The sequence below is a fragment of the Pleurodeles waltl genome, chromosome 3_2 (genome assembly GCF_031143425.1).
Source record: "Pleurodeles waltl isolate 20211129_DDA chromosome 3_2, aPleWal1.hap1.20221129, whole genome shotgun sequence".
NCBI lineage: Eukaryota > Metazoa > Chordata > Amphibia > Caudata > Salamandridae > Pleurodeles > Pleurodeles waltl.
In genome coordinates, this window is record NC_090441.1 from 54,461,306 (window position 1) to 54,485,495 (window position 24,190).

The 24,190-nt window shown below is 48.8% G+C and overlaps 1 protein-coding gene across 3 annotated transcripts in view; it reads left to right on the forward strand.

Annotated features, from left to right (window-relative positions):
* Positions 1-24,190, forward strand: part of LIG3 (DNA ligase 3) — a 424,911-nt gene that overhangs the window by 227,701 nt on the left and 173,020 nt on the right. For all 3 annotated transcript variants that reach the window (XM_069226761.1, XM_069226764.1, XM_069226763.1), the window contains exons 14-15: positions 10,500-10,623; positions 11,055-11,197. In XM_069226761.1, coding sequence (XP_069082862.1) covers positions 10,500-10,623; positions 11,055-11,197 — 267 coding nt within the window. The remainder of the gene's footprint in view (positions 1-10,499; positions 10,624-11,054; positions 11,198-24,190) is intronic.

The window sequence follows — 24,190 nt, forward strand, 5'->3', positions numbered from 1 at the left end:
CATGTATTATGCCACCCTAGAGACCCCTCACCCAGCACAGACACACTGCTTACCAGCTTGTGTGTGCTAGTGAGACCAAAATGAGTAAGTCGACATGGCACTCCCCTCAGGGTGCCATGCCAGCCTCTCACTGCCTATGCAGTATAGGTAAGACACCCCTCTAGCAGGCCTTACAGCCCTAAGGCAGGGTGCACTATACCATAGGTGAGGGTACCAGTGCATGAGCACTGTGCCCCTACAGTGTCTAAGCAAAACCTTAGACATTGTAAGTGCAGGGTAGCCATAAGAGTATATGGTCTGGGAGTCTGTTTTACACGAACTCCACAGCACCATAATGGCTACACTGAAAACTGGGAAGTTTGGTATCAAACTTCTCAGCACAATAAATGCACACTGATGCCAGTGTACATTTTATTGTAAAATACACCACAGAGGGCACCTTAGAGGTGCCCCCTGAAACTTAACCGACTATCTGTGTAGGCTGACTGGTTCCAGCAGCCTGCCACACTAGAGACATGTTGCTGGCCTCATATGGAGAGTGCCTTTGTCACTCTGAGGCCAGTAACAAAGCCTGCACTGGGTGGAGATGCTAACACCTCCCCCAGGCAGGAGCTGTAACACCTGGCGGTGAGCCTCAAAGGCTCACCCCTTTGTCACAGCGCCGCAGGACACTCCAGCTAGTGGAGTTGCCCGCCCCCTCCGGCCCCGGCCCCCACTTTTGGCGGCAAGGCCGGAGAAAATAATGAGAATAACAAGGAGGAGTCACTGGCCAGTCAGGACAGCCCCTAAGGTGTCCTGAGCTGAGGTGACTCTAACTTTTAGAAATCCTCCATCTTGCAGATGGAGGATTCCCCCAATAGGATTAGGGATGTGACCCCCTCCCCTTGGGAGGAGGCACAAAGAGGGTGTACTCACCCTCAGGGCTAGTAGCCATTGGCTACTAACCCCCCAGACCTAAACACGCCCTTAAATTTAGTATTTAAGGGCTCTCCCTGAACCTAGAAATTAGATTCCTGCAACAACAAGAAGAAGGACTGCCTAGCTGAAAACCCCTGCAGAGGAAGACCAGAAGACAACAACTGCCTTGGCTCCAGAAACTCACCGGCCTGTCTCCTGCCTTCCAAAGAACTCTGCTCCAGCGACGCCTTCCAAAGGGACCAGCGACCTCTGAATCCTCTGAGGACTGCCCTGCTTAGACGACGACAAGAAACTCCCGAGGACAGCGGACCTGCTCCAAAAAGACTGCAACTTTATCCAAAGGAGCAGCTTTAAAGAACCCTGCAATCTCCCCGCAAGAAGCGTGAGACTTGCAACACTGCACCCGGCGACCCCGACTCGGCTGGTGGAGAACCAACACCTCAGGGAGGACCCCCGGACTACTCTACGACTGTGAGTACCAAAACCTGTCCCCCCTGAGCCCCCACAGCGCCGCCTGCAGAGGGAATCCCGAGGCTTCCCCTGACCGCGACTCTCTGAAACCTAAGTCCCGACGCCTGGAAAAGACCCTGCACCCGCAGCCCCCAGGACCTGAAGGACCGGACTTTCACTGCAGAAGTGACCCCCAGGAGTCCCTCTCCCTTGCCCAAGTGGAGGTTTCCCAGAGGAAGCCCCCCCTTGCCTGCCTGCAGCGCTGAAGAGATCCCTTGATCTCTCATTGACTTCCATTGCGAACCCGACGCTTGTTCTAACACTGCACCCGGCCGCCCCCGCGCCGCTGAGGGTGAAATTTCTGTGTGGGCTTGTGTCCCCCCCGGTGCCCTACAAAACCCCCCTGGTCTGCCCTCCGAAGACACGGGTACTTACCTGCTGGCAGACTGGAACCGGGGCACCCCCTTCTCTCCATTGAAGCCTATGCGTTTTGGGCACCACTTTGAACTCTGCACCTGACCGGCCCTGAGCTGCTGGTGTGGTAACTTTGGGGTTGCTCTGAACCCCCAACGGTGGGCTGCCTTGGACCAAGAACTGAACCCTGTAAGTGTCGTACTTACCTGGTAAAACTAACCAAAACTTACCTCCCCCAGGAACTGTGAAAATTGCACTAAGTGTCCACTTTTAAAATAGCTATTTGTGAATAACTTGAAAAGTATACATGCAATTGAAATGATTCAAAGTTCCTAATGTACTTACCTGCAATACCTTTCAAACAAGATATTACATGTTAAATTTGAACCTGTGGTTCTTAAAATAAACTAAGAAAAGATATTTTTCTATAACAAAACCTATTGGCTGGATTTGTCTCTGAGTGTGTGTACCTCATTTATTGTCTATGTGTATGTACAACAAATGCTTAACACTACTCCTTGGATAAGCCTACTGCTCGACCACACTACCACAAAATAGAGCATTAGTATTATCTCTTTTTACCACTATTTTACCTCTAAGGGGAACCCTTGGACTCTGTGCATACTATTCCTTACTTTGAAATAGTGCATACAGAGCCAACTTCCTACATTGGTGGATCAGCGGTGGGGTACAAGACTTTGCATTTGCTGGACTACTCAGCCAATACCTGATCACACGACAAATTCCAAAATTGTCATTAGAAATTGATTTTTGCAATTTGAAAAGTTTTCTAAATTCTTAAAAGTCCTGCTAGGGCCTTGTGTTAGTCCCTGTTAGCATTTTGTTTTAGAGTTTAAAAGTTTGGTAAAAGTTTGAATTAGATTCTAGAACTAGTTTTAGATTCTTAAAAAGTATTCCAACTTTTAGAAGCATAATGTCTAGCACAGATGTGAATGTGGTGGAACTCGACACCACACCTTACCTCCATCTCCAGATGAGAGAGCTAAGGTCACTCTGTAACATAAGAAAAATAACAATGGGCTCCAGACCTACCAAAGCACAGCTCCAGGAGCTGTTGGCAGAGTATGATAGAGCCAACCCCTCTGTGGATAACACAGAGGAAGAGGATAGTGAACTGGAGGAAGAATCCCCTCCACCAGTCCTATCTAGGTAGAACAGGGCTTCTCAAGCCCTGACTCCAAACATAATAGTCAGAGATGCTGGCTCCCTTACAGGAGGGTCCAACCTCTCTGAAATCACTGAGGATAACTCCAGTGAAGAGGACATCCAGTTAGCCAGGATGGCCAAAAGATTGGCTTTGGAAAAACAGATCCTAGCCATAGAAAGGGAAAGACAAGAGATGGGCCTAGGACCCATCAATGGTGGCAGCAACATAACTAGGGTCAGAGATTCTCCTGACATGTTGAAAATCCCCAAAGGGATTGTAACTAAATATGAAGATGGTGATGACATCACCAAATGGTTCACAGCTTTTGAGAGGGCTTGTGAAACCAGAAAAGTGAACAAATCTCACTGGGGTGCTCTCCTTTGGGAAATGTTCACAGGAAAGTGTAGGGATAGACTCCTCACACTCTCTAAAAAAGATGCAGAATCTTATGACCTCATGAAGGGTACCCTGATTGAGGGCTTTGGATTCTCCACTGAGGAGTATAGGATTAGATTCAGGGGGGCTCAAAAATCCTCGAGCCAGACCTGGGTTGACTTTGTAGACTACTCAGTAAAAACACTAGATGGTTGGATTCAAGGAAATGGTGTAAATGATTATGATGGGCTGTACAATTTATTTGTGAAAGAACACCTATTAAGTAATTGTTTCAATGATAAACTGCATCAGCATCTGGTGGACCTAGGACCAATTTCTCCCCAAGAATTGGGAAAGAAGGCGGACCATTGGGTCAAGACTAGGGTGTCCAAAACTTCCACAGGGGGTGACCAAAAGAAAGGGGTCACAAAACCTCCCCAGGGGAAGTGTGGTGAGACAGCCAAAAATAAAAATAGTAAAGAGTCTTCTACAGGCCCCCAAAAACCTGCACAGGAGGGTGGGCCCAGAGCCTCTTCACAAAACAATCCTGGGTACAAGGGTAAAAACTTTGATCCCAAAAAGGCCTGGTGTCGAAACTGTAGTCAGTCTGGTCACCAAACTGGAGACAAGGCCTGTCCCAAGAAAGATAACACTTCTAACTCCCATCCAGCTAAAACTGGAATGGCCAGTCTCCAAGTGGGATCAACAGTGTGCCCAGAGCAAATCAGGTGTCACACTGAAGCTACATTAGTCTCTGAGGGTGGGGTGGATTTAGCCACACTGGCTGCCTGGCCCCCTAACATGCAAAAATACAGGCGGCAGCTCTTAATTAATGGGACAAGTGTAGAGGGCCTGAGGGATACAGGTGCCAGTGTCACTATGGTGACAGAGAAACTGGTTTCCCCTGGCCAATACCTGACTGGACAAACCTATCCAGTCACCAATGCTGACAATCAGACTAAAGTACATCCCATGGCAATGGTAACTTTAGAGTGGGGAGGGGTCAATGGCCTGAAACAGGTGGTGGTCTCCTCAAATATCCCAGTAGACTGTTTGCTTGGAAATGACCTGGAGTCCTCAGCATGGGCTGAGGTAGAACTGAAAACCCATGCAGCCATGCTGGGTATCCCTGAACTGGTGTGTGTCAAGACTAGGGCACAGTGCAAGGCACAGGGTGAAAAAGTAGAGCTGGAGTCTGGAAAAATGGCCCAGCCTACCAAGAGAAAAGGAAAGTCAGCTGGGAAACCAGCTGCAACACAACACCAAAAAGAGAACCTCTCTTCTCAGGAAGAAGTTCTGCCCTCTGAGGGAACTGAGCCTATGGAGCTGGAACCTTATCAGGTTGAGCTCTTGGGCCCAGGGGGACCCTCAAGGGAAGAGTTGTGTAAGGGACAAGAAACCTGTCCCTCTCTTGAAGGCCTTAGGCAGCAAGCTGCTGAAGAGTCCAAAGGCAAGAAAAATGGAACACATAGGGTCTATTGGGAAGATGGACTCCTGTACACTGAGGCAAGAGATCCCAAACCTGGTGCCACTAGGAGAGTGGTAGTGCCTCAGGGTTTCAGAGAGTTTATTCTGACCTTAGCCCATGATATTCCCCTTGCTGGGCATTTGGGACAAACCAAGACGTGGGAGAGGTTAGTCAACCACTTCTACTGGCCCAATATGTCCCAGAAGGTTAAGGAGTTTTGCCTCTCCTGCCCCACCTGTCAAGCCAGTGGTAAGACAGGTGGGCATCCAAAGGCCCCCCTCATTCCACTTCCAGTGGTGGGGGTCCCCTTTGAAAGAGTGGGTGTGGACATAGTTGGTCCACTAGAACCTCCCACAGCCTCAGGAAATATGTACATCCTAGTAGTAGTGGATCATGCTACTAGGTATCCTGAAGCTATTCCCCTTAGGTCGACTACTGCCCCTGCAGTAGCCAAGGCCCTCATTGGTATCTTTACCAGAGTGGGTTTCCCTAAGGAGGTGGTGTCTGACAGAGGTACCAACTTCATGTCAGCATACCTAAAACACATGTGGAATGAGTGTGGAGTGACTTACAAATTCACTACACCATATCATCCACAAACTAATGGCCTTGTTGAGAGATTCAACAAGACATTAAAAGGCATGATCATGGGGCTCCCAGAAAAACTCAAAAGGAGATGGAATGTCCTCCTGCCATGTCTGCTTTTCGCTTACAGAGAGGTGCCTCATAAGGGAGTAGGATTCTCACCCTTTGAACTTCTGTTTGGCCACCCTGTAAGGGGACCACTTGCTCTTGTTAAAGAAGGCTGGGAGAGACCTCTTCATGAGCCTAAACAAGACATAGTGGACTATGTACTTGGCCTTCGCTCAAGAATGGCAGAGTACATGGAAAAGGCAAGTCAAAACCTTGAGGCCAGCCAACAACTCCAGAAGTTGTGGTATGACCAAAAGGCTGCACTGGTTGAATTCCAACCAGGGCAGAAAGTCTGGGTTCTGGAGCCTGTGGCTCCCAGGGCACTCCAGGACAAATGGAGTGGCCCTTACCCAGTACTTGAAAGGAAGAGTCAGGTCACCTACCTGGTAGACCTGGGCACAAGCAGGAGCCCCAAGAGGGTGATCCATGTGAACCGCCTTAAGCTCTTCCATGACAGGGCTGATGTAAATCTGTTGATGGTAACAGATGAGGACCAGGAAGCTGAGAGTGAACCTCTCCCTGATCTCCTCTCATCAGACCCTAAAGATGGCTCAGTAGATGCAGTGATCTACTCAGACACCCTCTCTAGCCAACAGCAGTCTGACTGCAGGAAGGTCCTGCAGCAGTTTGCTGAACTCTTTTCCCTAACCCCTGGTCAGACACACCTGTGTACCCATGATGTGGACACAGGAGACAGTATGCCTGTCAAAAACAAAATATTTAGACAGTCTGACCAAGTTAAGGAAAGCATCAAGGTGGAAGTCCACAAGATGCTGGAATTGGGAGTAATTGAGTACTCTGACAGCCCCTGGGCTAGCCCAGTGGTCTTAGTCCCCAAACCTCACACCAAAGAAGGAAAGAGAGAGATGAGGTTTTGTGTGGACTACAGAGGTCTCAACTCTGTCACAAAGACAGATGCTCATCCCATTCCTAGAGCTGATGAGCTAATAGACAAATTAGGGGCTGCCAAATTCTTAAGTACCTTTGACTTAACAGCAGGGTACTGGCAAATCAAAATGGCCCCTGGAGCAAAAGAAAAGACAGCATTCTCCACACCTGATGGGCATTATCAGTTCACTGTTATGCCCTTTGGTTTAAAGAATGCCCCTGCCACCTTCCAAAGGTTGGTGAATCAAGTCCTTGCTGGGCTGGAATCCTGTAGTGCAGCTTATCTTGATGATATTGCTGTCTTCAGCTCCACCTGGCAGGATCACCTGGTCCACCTGAAGAAGGTTTTGAAGGCTCTGCAATCTGCAGGCCTCTCTATCAAGGCATCCAAATGCCAGATAGGGCAGGGAACTGTGGTTTACTTGGGACACCTTGTAGGTGGAGGCCAAGTTCAGCCACTCCAGCCTAAGATCCAGACTATTCTGGACTGGGCAGCTCCAAAAACCCAGACTCAAGTCAGGGCATTCCTTGGCTTGACTGGGTACTACAGGAGGTTTGTGAAGGGATATGGATCCATTGTGACAGCCCTCACAGAACTCACCTCCAAGAAAATGCCCAAGAAAGTAAACTGGACTGTAGAATGCCAACAGGCCTTTGACACCCTGAAACAAGCTATGTGCACAGCACCAGTTCTAAAAGCTCCAGATTACTCCAAGCAGTTCATTGTGCAAACAGATGCCTCTGAACATGGGATAGGGGCAGTTTTGTCCCAAACAAATGATGATGGCCTTGACCAGCCTGTTGCTTTCATTAGCAGGAGGTTACTCCCCAGGGAGCAGCGTTGGAGTGCCATTGAGAGGGAGGCCTTTGCTGTGGTTTGGTCCCTGAAGAAGCTGAGACCATACCTCTTTGGTACTCACTTCCTAGTTCAGACTGACCACAGACCTCTCAGGTGGCTGATGCAAATGAAAGGTGAAAATCCAAAACTGTTGAGGTGGTCCATCTCCCTACAGGGAATGGACTTTATAGTGGAACACAGACCTGGGACTGCCCATGCCAATGCAGATGGCCTTTCCAGGTTTTTCCACTTAGAAAATGAAGACTCTCTTGGGAAAGGTTAGTCTCATCCTCTTTCGTTTGGGGGGGGGGTTGTGTAAGGAAATGCCTCCTTGGCATGGTTACCCCCTGACTTTTTGCCTTTGCTGATGCTATGTTTTGAATTGAAAGTGTGCTGAGGCCTGCTAACCAGGCCCCAGCACCAGTGTTCTTTCCCTAACCTGTACTTTTGATTCCACAATTGGCACACCCTGGCACCCAGATAAGTCCCTTGTAACTGGTACCTCTGGTACCAAGGGCTCTGATGCCAGGGAAGGTCTATAAGGGCTGCAGCATGTATTATGCCACCCTAGAGACCCCTCACCCAGCACAGACACACTGCTTACCAGCTTGTGTGTGCTAGTGAGACCAAAATGAGTAAGTCGACATGGCACTCCCCTCAGGATGCCATGCCAGCCTCTCACTGCCTATGCAGTATAGGTAAGACACCCCTCTAGCAGGCCTTACAGCCCTAAGGCAGGGTGCACTATACCATAGGTGAGGGTACCAGTGCATGAGCACTGTGCCCCTACAGTGTCTATGCAAAACCTTAGACATTGTAAGTGCAGGGTAGCCATAAGAGTATATGGTCTGGGAGTCTGTTTTACACAAACTCCACAGCACCATAATGGCTACACTGAAAACTGGGAAGTTTGGTATCAAACTTCTCAGCACAATAAATGCACACTGATGCCAGTGTACATTTTATTGTAAAATACACCACAGAGGGCACCTTAGAGGTGCCCCCTGAAACTTAACCGACTATCTGTGTAGGCTGACTGGTTCCAGCAGCCTGCCACACTCGAGACATGTTGCTGGCCTCATGGGGAGAGTGCCTTTGTCACTCTGAGGCCAGTAACAAAGCCTGCACTGGGTGGAGATGCTAACACCTCCCCCAGGCAGGAGCTGTAAGACCTGGCGGTGAGCCTCAAAGGCTCACCCCTTTGTCACAGCGCCGCAGGACACTCCAGCTAGTGGAGTTGCCCGCCCCCTCCAGCCCCGGCCCCCACTTTTGGCGGCAAGGCCGGAGAAAATAATGAGAATAACAAGGAGGAGTCACTGGCCAGTCAGGACAGCCCCTAAGGTGTCCTGAGCTGAGGTGACTCTAACTTTTAGAAATCCTCCATCTTGCAGATGGAGGATTCCCCCAATAGGATTAGGGATGTGACCCCCTCCCCTTGGGAGGAGGCACAAAGAGGGTGTACTCACCCTCAGGGCTAGTAGCCATTGGCTACTAACCCCCAGACCTAAACACGCCCTTAAATTTAGTATTTAAGGGCTCTCCCTGAACCTAGAAATTAGATTCCTGCAACAACAACAAGAAGGACTGCCTAGCTGAAAACCCCTGCAGAGGAAGACCAGAAGACAACAACTGCCTTGGCTCCAGAAACTCACCGGCCTGTCTCCTGCCTTCCAAAGAACTCTGCTCCAGCGACGCCTTCCAAAGGGACCAGCGACCTCTGAATCCTCTGAGGACTGCCCTGCTTAGACGACGACAAGAAACTCCCGAGGACAGCGGACCTGCTCCAAAAAGACTGCAACTTTATCCAAAGGAGCAGCTTTAAAGAACCCTGCAATCTCCCCGCAAGAAGCGTGAGACTTGCAACACTGCACCCGGCGACCCCGACTCGGCTGGTGGAGAACCAACACCTCAGGGAGGACCCCCGGACTACTCTACGACTGTGAGTACCAAAACCTGTCCCCCCTGAGCCCCCACAGCGCCGCCTGCAGAGGGAATCCCGAGGCTTCCCCTGACCGCGACTCTCTGAAACCTAAGTCCCGACGCCTGGAAAAGACCTTGCACCCGCAGCCCCCAGGACCTGAAGGACCGGACTTTCACTGCAGAAGTGACCCCCAGGAGTCCCTCTCCCTTGCCCAAGTGGAGGTTTCCCAGAGGAAGCCCCCCCTTGCCTGCCTGCAGCGCTGAAGAGATCCCTTGATCTCTCATTGACTTCCATTGCGAACCCGACGCTTGTTCTAACACTGCACCCGGCCGCCCCCGCGCCGCTGAGGGTGAAATTTCTGTGTGGGCTTGTGTCCCCCCCCCCCCCCGGTGCCCTACAAAACCCCCCTGGTCTGCCCTCCGAAGACGCGGGTACTTACCTGCTGGCAGACTGGAACCGGGGCACCCCCTTCTCTCCATTGAAGCCTATGCGTTTTGGGCACCACTTTGAACTCTGCACCTGACCGGCCCTGAGCTGCTGGTGTGGTAACTTTGGGGTTGCTCTGAACCCCCAACGGTGGGCTACCTTGGACCAAGAACTGAACCCTGTAAGTGTCGTACTTACCTGGTAAAACTAACCAAAACTTACCTCCCCCAGGAACTGTGAAAATTGCACTGTGTCCACTTTTAAAATAGCTATTTGTGAATAACTTGAAAAGTATACATGCAATTGAAATGATTCAAAGTTCCTAATGTACTTACCTGCAATACCTTTCAAACAAGATATTACATGTTAAATTTGAACCTGTGGTTCTTAAAATAAACTAAGAAAAGATATTTTTCTATAACAAAACCTATTGGCTGGATTTGTCTCTGAGTGTGTGTACCTCATTTATTGTCTATGTGTATGTACAACAAATGCTTAACACTACTCCTTGGATAAGCCTACTGCTCGACCACACTACCACAAAATAGAGCATTAGTATTATCTCTTTTTGCCACTATCTTACCTCTAAGGGGAACCCTTGGACTCTGTGCATACTATTCCTTACTTTGAAATAGTGCATACAGAGCCAACTTCCTACACCATCCTATTCAAGTGACACCACAATTGCAAAATGGAGTAGGCGGAGAGAAATGCTGATAATGTTACCAAGATGCCAGAGATGAAAGTAAAGGAGGCTCTGCTTATAAGTGAGGACCAGTTTGGAGTTACTGATATAGGGCGAAAGGTGTAGATTTGTTTGTTTAGGCATGTAGATATCAATCAGTATATAATTCTAGCCAGCACAATTAGGATAGGATGAATATATTTGCAACATTAGGAAACTTTTATTTTGTTGTCCTTTTTCACCCCTTATTTATAGGGTACCTATGAACCAGGGAAGCGCCATTGGTTGAAGGTGAAGAAGGATTACCTGAATGAAGGTGCCATGGCAGACACTGCTGATCTTTCAGTCCTGGGAGCATTTTATGGACAAGGCAGTAAAGGTGGGCGTACATGCCTTATGCGGTTGGTAATCTGTGTCTCTAAACCCACTGCATAACTTGACCCATACAGTTAGGCAGTAATAAACTTTGTCTGTCCTAACAAAAACATCGGGTGGGTGTAAACCTGCACTTGACTGAAGATCTGTGGGTGTGGGTGTGGGTGTGTGTGTTTGTATTTGTGTGTTTGTGTGTTTTTTGTTTTCTAAACAGAGTTTTCATCCTAAGGAATGACCGGACCGTTATCCCCTAAGTGATTGTATTTTTCATTAGTCTATTCCCACACACCAGAGTCCGCATTGCACTAACTTCTTGCTATATCATGTCTTACCACTGACGTCTTGTACAATGTGTGTGCAGTGCAGGTCCTCTCGAAGATACCTCCCTATTGTTTCCTCTGTAGTAGATATGAATGCCTCTTCTCCCTGCTGCAGGTGGTATGATGTCGGTATTCCTTATGGGCTGCTATGACCCGGATTCTCAGAAGTGGTGTACTGTCACAAAGTGTTCTGGGGGATATGACGATGCCTGCTTGGCCCGACTTCAGAATGAGCTGGACGTGATAAAGATCAGCAAGGTGAGATGTGGACATTGCCTTGTCTGCTGCCTACTTACACCTGCCTGAAACAGACTTGCAGGGCTGTGGAATTTGCAGGAGAGTTGGCTACTGAACGAAGGTTAGGGTTTTACCATTCCAGCTTACATAGTGTACTCAGGAAATGCAATTTGTCATTCAGAGGTTGAATAAAATAATCAGTACTGTACTCATCCTACATTGGTCTTGAAACAGATGAGGTTTCATTGTTCATTGCAACAATTAAGGTTTCAACCTAGACATTCACTGTAGTAGCAGGGTGGTTACTCCCATCATAAACTGAGCCCTGTTGTGACATAATTTCCACAAAAGTTAGTCTACAACATCACAGGCTGCTTATCTGTTTCTTTCAGCGCTATACAGCACTGGAAGGTATGATCTGGCAAACTCCCCAATAGTCAATGTTATCTGCATATCTAGACAGAACTGAGCAGACATATATTTTTCTTTATATGGGACTGATTCTGGTTGTGTGCGCTCTCTTGCTCCACCTTACAAACTAGCCCATACCAGAAGAGCACGCCTATAAGGAGGATACCTTTCTTTGTGTCAAATGGCACAGTGACAAGGCAGTTTATCTGGGAAGGATGACTGTGATGTTTATTGTAGGCATTCCATAGTGGTTACTGTGGAAATCACTACTCATGGTTCAACACACCAACTGGTTCACCCCTGAACTCACAGCAGAAAAACAGAAATGCAGACTGTGTAGGAAGTTGGCTCTGTATGCACTATTTCAAAGTAAGGAATAGTATGCACAGAGTCCAAGGGTTCCCCTTAGAGGTAAGATCGTGGCAAAAAGAGATAATACTAATGCTCTGTTTTGTGGTAGTGTGGTCGAGCAGTAGGCTTATCAAAGGAGTAGTGTTAAGCATTTGTTGTACATACACACAGGCAATAAATGAGGAACACACACTCAGAGACAAATCCAGCTCATAGGTTTTGTTATAGAAAAATATCTTTTCTTAGTTTATTTTAAGAACCACAGGTTCAAATTTTACATGTAATATCTCATTTGAAAGGTATTGCAGGTAAGTACTTTAGGAACTTTGAATCATTTCATTAGCATGTATACTTTTCACATAAAACACAATAAGCTGTTTTAAAAGTGGACACAGTGCAATTTTCACAGTTCCTGGGGGAGGTAAAGTAATGTTAGTTTTAACAGGTAAGTAAATCACTTACAAGTCTCAGGTTTGGGTCCAAGGTAGCCCACCGTTGGGGGTTCAGAGCAACCCCAAAGTTATCACACCAGCAGTACGGGGCCGGTCAGGTGCAAAGGTCAAAGAGGTGCCCAAAACACATAGGCTTCAATGGAGAGAAGGGGGTGCCCCGGTTCCAGTCTGCCAGCAGGTAAGTACCCGCGTCTTCGGAGGGCAGACCAGGGGGTTTTGTAGGGCACCGGGGGGGACACAAAGTAGCACAGAAAGTACACCCTCAGCAGCGCGGGGGCGGCCGGGTGCAGTGTGCAAACACGCGTCGGGTTTCCTTCAGGTTTCAATGGGAGACCAAGGGGGTCTCTTCAGCGGTGCAGGCAGGCAAGGGGGGGGGCTCCTCGGGGTAGCCACCACCTGGGCAAGGGAGAGGGCCTCCTGGGGGTCACTCCTGCACAGAAGTTCCGTTTCTTTAGGGGCTGGGGGCTGCGGGTGCAGGGTCTTTCCCAGCCGTCGGGAAAGGGAGCCTGGGGATTCCCTCTGCAGGCGTCGCTGTGGGGGCTCAGGGGGGACAACTTTGGTTACTCACAGTCGTAGAGTCGCCGGAGGGTCCTCCCTGAGTTGGTTGTTCTCCACCAGTCGAGTCGGGGTCGCCGGGTGCAGTGTTGCAAGTCTCACGCTTCTTGCGGGGAGTTGCAGGGGTCTTTAAATCTGCTCCTTGTAACAAAGTTGCAGTTCTTTTGGAGCAGTGCCGCTGTCCTCAGGAGTTTCTTGTCTTTTTCGAAGCAGGGCAGTCCTCAGAGGATTCAGAGGTCGCTGGTCCCTTGGAAAGCGTCGCTGGAGCAGGTTTCTTTGGAAGGCAGGAGACAGGCCGGTAAGTCTGGGACCAAAGCAGTTGGTGTCTTCTGTTCTTCCTCTGCAGGGGTTTTTCAGCTCAGCAGTCCTTCTTCTTCAGGTAAGTTGCAGGAATCTAAAGTTTTAGTTTCAGGGGAGCCCTTAAATACTAAATTTAAGGGCGTGTTTAGGTCTGGGGGGTTAGTAGCCAATGGCTACTAGCCCTGAGGGTGAGTACACCCTCTTTGTGCCTCCTCCCAAGGGGAGGGGGGTCACATCCCTAATCCTATTGGGGGAATCCTCCATCTGCAAGATGGAGTATTTCTAAAAGTTAGAGTCACTTCAGCTCAGGACACCTTAGGGGCTGTCCTGACTGGCCAGTGACTCCTCCTTGCTGTTTTCTTTGTTTCCTCCAGCCTTGCCGCCAAAAGTGGGGGCCGTGGCCGGAGGGGGCGGGCAACTCCACTAAGCTGGAGTGTCCTGCGGTGCTGTGACAAAGGGGTGAGCCTTTGAGGCTCACCGCCAGGTGTTACAGCTCCTGCCTGGGGGAGGTGTTAGCATCTCCACCCAGTGCAGGCTTTGTTACTGGCCTCAGAGTGACAAAGGCACTCTCCCCATGGGGCCAGCAACATGTCTCTAGTGTGGCAGGCTGCTGGAACCAGTCAGCCTACACAGATAGTCGGTTAAGTTTCAGGGGGCACCTCTAAGGTGCCCTCTGTGGTGTATTTTACAATAAAATGTACACTGGCATCAGTGTGCATTTATTGTGCTGAGAAGTTTGATACCAAACTTCCCAGTTTTCAGTGTAGCCATTATGGTGCTGTGGAGTTCGTGTAAAACAGACTCCCAGACCATATACTCTTATGGCTACCCTGCACTTACAATGTCTAAGGTATTGCTTAGACTCTGTAGGGGCACAGTGCTCATGCACTGGTGCCCTCACCTATGGTATAGTGCACCCTGCCTTAGGGCTGTAAGGCCTACTAGAGGGGTGACTTATCTATACCTGCATAGGCAGTGAGAGGCTGGCATGGCACCCTGAGGGGAGTGCCATGTCGACTTAGTCGTTTTGTTCTCACCAGCACACACAAGCTGGCAAGCAGTGTGTCTGTGCTGAGTGAGGGGTCTCCAGGGTGGCATAAGACATGCTGCAGCCCTTAGAGACCTTCCTTGGCATCAGGGCCCTTGGTACCAGAGGTACCAGTTACAAGGGGCTTATCTGGATGCCAGGGTGTGCCAATTGTGGAATCAAAAGTACAGGTTAGGGAAAGAACACTGGTGCTGGGGCCTGGTTAGCAGGCCTCAGCACACTTTCAATTCAAAACATAGCATCAGCAAAGGCAAAAAGTCAGGGGGTAACCATGCCAAGGAGGCATTTCCTTACACAGACTGCTAGAGAATTGCTGGTGCACCAGCAAATACCCAGGGGACCACACAGCCTTCAAGACAGCCCTCAAATCCTACCACCACGCATCAAAGAAGCAAAGAAAAACGCACTAACCACCCGCCTCCAATCCACAAACCGCACCAAAGAACTATTCCAAATCATCAGCAAATTCTCCTCGCTAGACACCATTGAAAACACCATCCAGCTGACTAGACCCTCTTCAACTCTCTTGCCGACTTCTTCCACACCACGATTGCAAACATCTACAAAAACTCTGAGCCCCAACCTCTGCAACCGGACCTCCCTGCTCCTCCCACCATCCCACCATCTGACCGACTGGACCCACCTCGACACCAAAATCACAATGTCAGTCATGTCCTCCAGACATTCCGGATTCTGACGGACCCCTACCACGCCTTCAACCTCAGGCACAAGGTAATCGGACCAACATCATTAACTCGGCTTTCAGATCTACCACTTTCCTGGAATCATGGTAACATGCTGAAGTAAAACCACTTCTGAAAAAACCCACAGTTGACCTATCCGACCTCAAGAACTACTGGCCCGTCTCACTCCTCCCTTTCCCGACCAAGGCGCTGGAGAATTAACCTCCAACTCATGGACTACCTGGAATCAGACCACCTGCTTGACCTCTCCCAATCCGGGTTCAGCTCCAACCACAGCACAGAAACCACCCTTATAGCCGCCACGGATGATGTAAGAGCCACCTTAGACCGCGACGAATCAGCAGCCCTGGTCCTCCTTGACTTGTCAGTAGCCTTCAGCACTGTCTCCCACCACCTCCTCATCCAAAGACTTCACTACATCGGCATCTGCGGCAGCACACTCAATCTACTAGCCTCCTTCCTCACCAGCCGCACCCAAAAGGTCCACCTCCCACCTTACATCTCCGACCCCAAGAGCATCATATGGAGCGTACCCCAAGGCTCCTCAGTGAGCCCTACTCTCTTAAACATCTACATGACGCCACTAGCACCCATCGTTCGCAGCAACGATCTCAACATCATCTCATACGCCAACAACATCCAGCTCATACTCTCCCTCTCCAAAGACACAGATACCACCATAACGAACTTCCAGAGCGCCATGACGACTTCGCAGACTGGATGAGAACCAACTGCTGCAAACTGAACACCAACAAGACTGAAGTTATCATCTTCGGAAGACCCCCCTCGCCATGGCCCTCCGCCCTAGGACCTGCACACTTCCCCCACCACCCACGCCCATAACTTTGGCATCATACTCTACAGTGAGCTCTCCAGGAGACAACACGTCAACTCAGTGGCCTCTACCTGCTTCAACTGCCTCAGAATGTACTGCAAAATCTTCAGATGGATCCCAAAAGACACCAGAAGAACCATCCCACAAGCCTTCATCACCAACCGTTTTGACTACGGGAACACCCTCTATGCCGGAACCACTACCCTATTTCTCAGCCACCTCCAAACAATCCAGAACACAGCACCAATAATCATCCTGGATATGCCAAGACGATCTCACACCATCCCCACTACCGCACTCTGCACTGGCTCCCCATCAAGAAGAGATGCTACTTTAAACTGCTCACGCATGCCTACAAAGCCCTGAATACCTGATCTACAGCCTAACTTTTTACCACCGCACCAGGCACCTGCGCTCGGCCTCCCTGGCCCTCACCACTATCTCCCGAATCCAGCGCACTTCAGTCAGAGGAGGCGCCTTTTCCACCTCGCTGTTTATGCCTGGAATGACCTCCCCATCCACCTCCGTGCCTCCTCCTCCCTAGACAAATTCAGGACCGGCCTCAAGACCTGGATTTTCGGGTAGCCATGTGGAGGCCCTTTCAGCCCAAAGGGCAGGATGCAGGTCCCTGTGTGTAAGGGCATCCCTACAAGAGCCAATGTGCCCCACGTCTTCCAGTTCCATTGCACTGGACTTAAGTGAGGGAAAGCCAGTTTTACCCATATACTGGCCACGGGTGTGGGCCTGCTACATAATGGTAACTCCGAACCTAGGTTTGTTATCACACGTCAAAATCATACCCCAATACTAATGCCCGTATAGATGGCATTATTCCATACACTTTGGGGGCTCCTTAGAGGACCCCCCCAGTATTGCTCCTACCAGTCTTCCAGGGTTGGCAGGCAGCTCACACTGCTGCCACCTCTCAGACAGGGTACTGCCCTCCTGACCAGCTCAGGCAGGGGAAGGCAGAACAAAGGATTTCCTGTGTGGAGAGGGGAGGCAACACCCTGTCCCTTGGAAAAAGGTGTTACAAGGCTGGGGAGGGGTAGCCTCAACAAGCCACCGGTTTGCTTTGAAGGGCACATTTGGTGCCCTTCTTGCATAAACCGGTTTGCTCCAGTCCAGGGACCCCGGTCCATGCTCTGGTGCAAAACTGGACAAAGGAAATGGGATTCACGACTACCCTGTCAATCACCATTCAAGGGGTTGGTGCCTCATTGCTCTTCCAGGTGGCCACTCAATTCTGCCATGTTGAAAGCAAGATGTGAAGAGGCCCCTGGGAGCGTGTAGGTCAGGCAGGTGACATCAGTGACAACCTCTGATAGATAGGCAAAGTGACCATACCCCCTTTTAGGGCTGTTTAGGGACTCCCTTGTGCCTGGGTCCCCAGATTCGACATGCAAACTCCACCAGGACTCCTCTGCATTGACCTCTTCTGCTCCTGGCCACCGGACCTGCAACTGGACACTTCAGGAACCAAGCAAGACTGCAACTTCTGAGACGACCTTGCCTTGCAACATTGTTTCCGCTGATCCTTCCAGCACCTGCAACATTTCCATGGCTGTGCATCCTCTGGGGTCGGCAAGACTTCAGCTGCACCAAGAAGCAAGAAGGAATCTCCCTTGGAGGGAAGGAGTCACTCCCCTGCATCTGCAGGCACCTAAGGCAACGACATCCGGTTGCGTGGATCTGCTCTCCTCTGAAACTGCATGGATCCTGCACACAGGTGATGGGTCTGTGTGGTCCCCTTGTTCCTCTCTGCCTTCTGTCCATCTTGGGAGACTGTGACCCCTTGTCTTTCCTTTTAGGACGGAATCCCTGTGCACTGCGACTCTTTCAGCAACCAAGGCTTGTTGACTCCTGCTCTGAGGGATCTTCAGGCTCCAAGTAGCCCCGGCCTCCAGCACTTCATCTTTCTAAGAACAGTTTCTCCTCTGCTGCTCCAGCGATGTGGGACTCCTCTCCAGGTGTGCTACCTGAGACTCACTGCAACTTACTGTGCCTGCTGCCAGCGGGTGGCCTGTGGGGGCTGCAACTGCTTCTGCTGGCTCTCCTAACTGCTGAGGGTCAGCCCAGACGCCCCTCCCAGGGTCTGGTCTCTAGGGCCTTGCTGGTCCTCTTCAGCTCTGCCACTCCTATTTTGCCCTGCTTTGCATTTGCCAAGGCCTGTTGGCGGTCCTGTCGACCGGCGTGGGACATCTTCTGCACAACTCCGGGGACTCCTCTTCAGCTCCTGGACTCTGCAGCTGGTCTTCATCCTTCTTTGCCGATACAGATCTTCACCCACAGAAGGGTGGGCAGTGGATGCTGCCCCGGCTGAACACTCCATCGTGGACTAGACTCTCTCCCCTTCTTTTTTATGTGCTCTTCTTCCAGAATCCACCTTTGAGTTCCACTGGTCTGGCTCTGTTTTTGCAAAGTTCCTTTTCTAAGTCCCCTTGTTAGCCTATGGGAAAACCAGGTAACTTACCTCTGATGTCCTGGTCACTGGGGGTCATCTAAGTACTCACCTCTTGGGGTTCTGAGTTCTCCCAGCTCCTGTTTAACTACTCCACATCCTTGGATGGGGGACCTAATTTCGCATTCTACTATTTTAGTATATAGTATAGGGCCCTAGCTATTTTCTGCTATTTCTTAACAATGCTTGTTGTTTCTTATGCTAATTCCTAACATTTATTGTGTGTGTGTATGTGTGTGTGTGTATATATGTGTGTGTATGTGTGTGTGTATATATATGTTCGATGGCATGTGTAGCTGCAGATACACATGCTGTGCACAGTCCGCCGTCTGGTGTTGGGCTCGGAGTGTTACAAGTTGTTTTTCTTCGAAGAAGTCTTTTCGAGTCACGAGACCGAGGGACTCCTCCCCTTTCGGTTCCATTGCGCATGGGCGTCTACTCCATCTTAGATTGTTTTTTTTCCGCCATCGGGTCCGGACGTGTTCCTTTTCGCTCCGTGTTTCGGGTCGGAAAGTTAGTTAGAATCTCGGAAAAAATTGTCAGTATTGTTTCGTTCGGTATCGGGTTAGTTAGAAAAAATCGACACCGAATCTTGAAGAGCTCCGGTGGCCCCTCGGGGTAATTTCGATCCCCCGTCGGGGCCTGGTCGGCCCGACCGCGTGCGACTTCAAGACTGATGGAACGGACCCCGTTCCGCTTCTTTCCTAAATGCCATAACAAATATCCGTATACGGATCAGCATCTGGTCTGTAACTTGTGCCTGTCCCTGGAGCACAAGGAGGATACGTGTGAAGCCTGTCGAGCGTTTCGGTCGAGAAAGACGCTCAGAGACCGAAGAGCCAGAAGATTGCAAATGGCGTCCACGCCGACAGGACAACATCGGTTCGAGGGCGAAGAGGAAGCGTTCTCCATCCACGAGTCGGATTCGGGGGAATCCGACGCCGAAGACATAACAACCGTGAGTAAGACGACGAAAATTAGGACTCACGAAAAGTCCACAAAAGCCCAGGGGACGCCACTGCCAACAGGCCATGGCTTAACTCAAAAACTAGGTGACCGAGCCAAGGCACCGAAAAAGGGCATGCTGGTGTCGAAGTCATCCGAATCCGGTCGTGATACCGCCACACAGCAACCTCGGAGCCGAGACACCGGCTCCGAGACAATTCGGCGCAGACACAGCGGCACCGAAGATGTTCGGCACCGAGATACCACGCCGAAATCAAAGAAATCTTCTTCGGAGCCTAAAAAGCCTACCGAAACGGTTTTGGTACCGAAAAAAGCCTCGGAACTGAAAATTAGTTCCTATACAGAGGAACAAGGACTAAACGCCCAATTGCATAGATTTGGTGAAGAGCTTCAAACTGTAGAAACTGACTACACTCAAAGGAGGCTTCACATCCAGGAAGACACAGGGAAGATAACCACTCTTCCCCCAATCAAGATGAAAAGGAAACTTGTTTTCCAACAAGGGGACAAGCAACCACAAGCAAAGGTGGTAAAGAAAGTAACACCACCACCTTCTCCACCACAATCAACACATGCATCACCGGCGCAAACTCCACCACTAACGCACTCACCAGCTCATACCATAATGAGCCAGGATGATCCCGATGCATGGGACCTCTACGACGCCCCAGTGTCTGACAATAGTCCAGACTCATATCCAGCTAAACCGTCACCATCTGAGGACAGTACATCATATGCACAGGTGGTCGCAAGGGCAGCCGAATTCCACAATGTCTCACTACATTCGGAACCTATTGAGGATGACTTTCTCTTTAACACCCTGTCCTCCACCCATAGCCAGTATCAAAGCCTTCCCATGCTCCCAGGAATGCTAAGGCACTCAAAACAAATATTTCAGGAGCCAGTTAAAGGCAGAGCCATAACTCCAAGGGTGGAGAAAAAATATAAGGCACCTCCCACAGATCCAATATTTATTACAACACAACTAACACCGGACTCAGTAGTTGTGGGGGCAGCTCGTAAAAGAGCCAACTCTCATACATCAGGCGACGCACCACCTCCAGACAAGGAGAGCCGCAAATTTGATGCAGCGGGAAAAAGAGTTGCAGCACAAGCAGCAAATCAGTGGCGTATCGCCAACTCGCAAGCACTCTTGGCAAGATACGACAGGGCTCATTGGGATGAAATGCAACATTTCATCGAACACCTTCCCAAGGAGTTCCAAAAAAGAGCGCAACAAGTGGTGGAAGAGGGACAAAGTATCTCGAACAATCAGATACGGTCTTCCATGGATGCAGCCGATACAGCTGCAAGGACAATAAACACTGCAGTCACAATACGGAGGCACGCTTGGCTGCGCACTTCTGGGTTCAAACCCGAAATCCAACAGGCTGTGCTCAATATGCCGTTTAATGAACAGCAATTGTTTGGGCCGGAGGTAGACACTGCCATTGAAAAACTAAAAAAGGACACCGATACAGCCAAAGCCATGGGCGCACTCTACTCCCCGCAGAGCAGAGGCACATTTCGGAAGACACCCTTTAGGGGAGGGTTTCGGGGTCAACCCACAGAAACCAACACTTCACAGACAAGACCACCTACCTACCAGGGTCAATATCAAAGGGGAGGTTTTCGGGGACAATATAGAGGAGGCCAATTCCCAAGAAGTCGGGGAAAATTTAACGGTCCCAAAACCCCTCAAAATAAACAGTGACTCACAAGTCACACAACCCCATCACACAACACCAGTGGGGGGAAGACTAAGCCAATTCTACGAATCTTGGGAAGAAATAACAACAGACACTTGGGTCTTAGCAATTATCCAACATGGCTATTGCATAGAATTTCACAAATTCCCTCCAAACGTCCCACCGAAAACACACAATGTCAAAACAGCATATAGATCTTCTAGGACTAGAAGTTCAAGCATTACTACAAAAGGACGCAATAGAATTAGTACCAAGCCTACAGAAAAACACAGGAGTTTACTCACTGTATTTTCTAATACCAAAGAAGGACAAAACTCTGAGACCAATACTAGATCTCAGAACACTAAATACCTACATCAAATCAGACCACTTTCACATGGTCACATTACAAGACGTAATCCCACTGCTCAAACAGCAAGACTACATGACAACATTAGACCTAAAGGATGCGTATTTCCACATACCGATACATCCTTCCCACAGGAAATACCTAAGGTTCGTTTTCAAAGGAATACATTACCAATTCAAAGTGTTGCCATTCGGAATAACAACTGCGCCAAGAGTCTTTACAAAATGCCTGGGAGTAGTAGCTGCACATATCAGAAGGCAGCAGATACACGTGTTCCCTTACTTAGATGACTGGTTAATCAAGACCAACACGCTAACAAGGTGTTCACGTCACACAAAGTATGTCATACAGACCCTTCACAAGCTGGGTTTCTCCATCAACTATGCAAAGTCACACCTTTTGCCGTGTCAAACACAGCAATACTTAGGAGCGACAATCAACACAACAGAAGGGATAGCCACTCCAAGTCCACAAAGGGTTCAAACATTTCACAAGGTGATACAGGCCATGTATCCAACACAAAAGATACAAGCAAAAATGGTATTAAAACTCCTAGGCATGATGTCTTCATGCATAGCCATTGTCCCAAACGCAAGATTGCACATGCGGCCCTTACAACAATGCCTAGCATCACAATGGTCACATGCACAGGGTCAACTTCTAGATCTGGTGTTGATAGACCGCCAAACATACATCTTGCTTCTATGGTGGAACAGTACAAATGTAAACAAAGGGCGGCCTTTCCAAGACCCAGTGCCACAATACGTCATAACAACGGATGCTTCCATGACAGGGTGGGGAGCACACCTCAATCAACACAGCATCCAAGGACAATGGGACATACATCAAAGGAAGTTTCACATAAATCACTTAGAACTGTTAGCAGTATTTCTAGCGTTGAAAGCATTTCAACCCATGATAACCCACAAATACATTCTTGTCAAAACAGACAACATGACAACAATGTATTATTTAAACAAACAGGGGGGGACACACTCAACACAGTTGTGTCTCCTAACACAAAAAATATGGCATTGGGCAATTCACAACCACATTCGCCTAATAGCACAATTTATTCCAGGGATCCAGAACCAGCTAGCAGACAATCTCTCTCGGGATCACCAACAAGTCCACGAATGGGAAATTCACCCCCAAATACTGAACACTTACTTTCAAATTTGGGGAACACCTCAAATAGATCTATTTGCAACAAAAGAAAACGCAAAATGCCAAAACTTCGCATCCAGGTTCCCACACCATCAATCCCAAGGCAATGCTCTATGGATGAATTGGTCAGGGATATTTGCGTACGCTTTTCCCCCTCTCCTTCTCCTTCCATATCTAGTAAACAGATTGAGTCAAAACAAACTCAAACTCATACTAATAGCACCAACATGGGCAAGACAACCTTGGTATACAACACTACTAGACCTGTCAGTAGTACCTCATGTCAAGCTACCCAACAGACCAGATCTGTTAACACAACACAAACAACAGATCAGGCATCCAAACCCAGCATCGCTGTATCTAGCAATTTGGCTCCTGAAATCCTAGAATTTGGACACTTAGACCTCACACAAGAGTGTATGGAGGTCATAAAACAAGCTAGAAAACCTTCCACTAGACACTGCTATGCAAATAAATGGAAAAGATTTGTTTGTTACTGCCATAATAATCTAATTCAACCATTGCACGCATCTCCAAAAGATGTAGTAGGATATTTACTACATTTGCAAAAATCAAATCTAGCTTTCTCCTCCATAAAGATACATCTCACCGCAATATCTGCTTACCTGCAGATTACTCATTCAACTTCCCTATTTAGAATACCTGTCATTAAAGCGTTTATGGAAGGCCTAAAGAGAATTATACCACCAAGGACACCACCTGTTCCTTCATGGAACCTCAACATTGTCTTAACAAGGCTCATGGGTCCACCTTTCGAACCCATGCATTCTTGTGAAATGCAATACTTAACGTGGAAAGTTGCATTTCTCATTGCCATCACATCTCTAAGAAGAGTGAGTGAGATTCAGGCATTTACCATACAAGAACCATTTATTCAAATACACAAGAATAAGGTAGTTCTAAGAACAAATCCAAAATTCTTACCAAAGGTTATCTCACCGTTCCACTTAAATCAAACAGTAGAATTACCAGTGTTCTTCCCACAGCCAGATTCGGTAGCTGAAAGAGCACTACATACATTAGACATCAAGAGAGCACTAATGTACTACATTGACAGAACGAAACAAATTAGGAAGACAAAACAACTATTTATTGCCTTTCAAAAACCTCATACAGGAAATCCAATTTCAAAACAAGGCATTGCCAGGTGGATAGTTAAGTGTATTCAAGCCTGCTATCTTAAAGAAAAGAGAGAGCTGCCTATTACACCAAAGGCACACAACTAGAAAGAAGGGTGCTACTATGGCCTTTCTAGGAAATATTCCAATGAACGAAATATGTAAGGCAGCAACATGGTCTACGCCTCATACATTTACCAGGCACTACTGTGTAGATGTGTTAACTGCACAACAAGCCACAGTAGGTCAGGCTGTACTAAGAACATTATTTCAAACTACTTCAACTCCTACAGGCTGAACCACCGCTTTTGGGGAGATAACTGCTTACTAGTCTATGCAAAGCATGTGTATCTGCAGCTACACATGCCATCGAACGGAAAATGTCACTTACCCAGTGTACATCTGTTCGTGGCATGAGACGCTGCAGATTCACATGTGCCCACCCCCCTCCCCCGGAGCCTGTAGCCGTTTCGAAGTTGATCATGAACATTTGTAAATTTGTAAATATATCACTTTAAACTACATTATGTACATTTATATTTACTCCATTGCATGGGCACTATTACT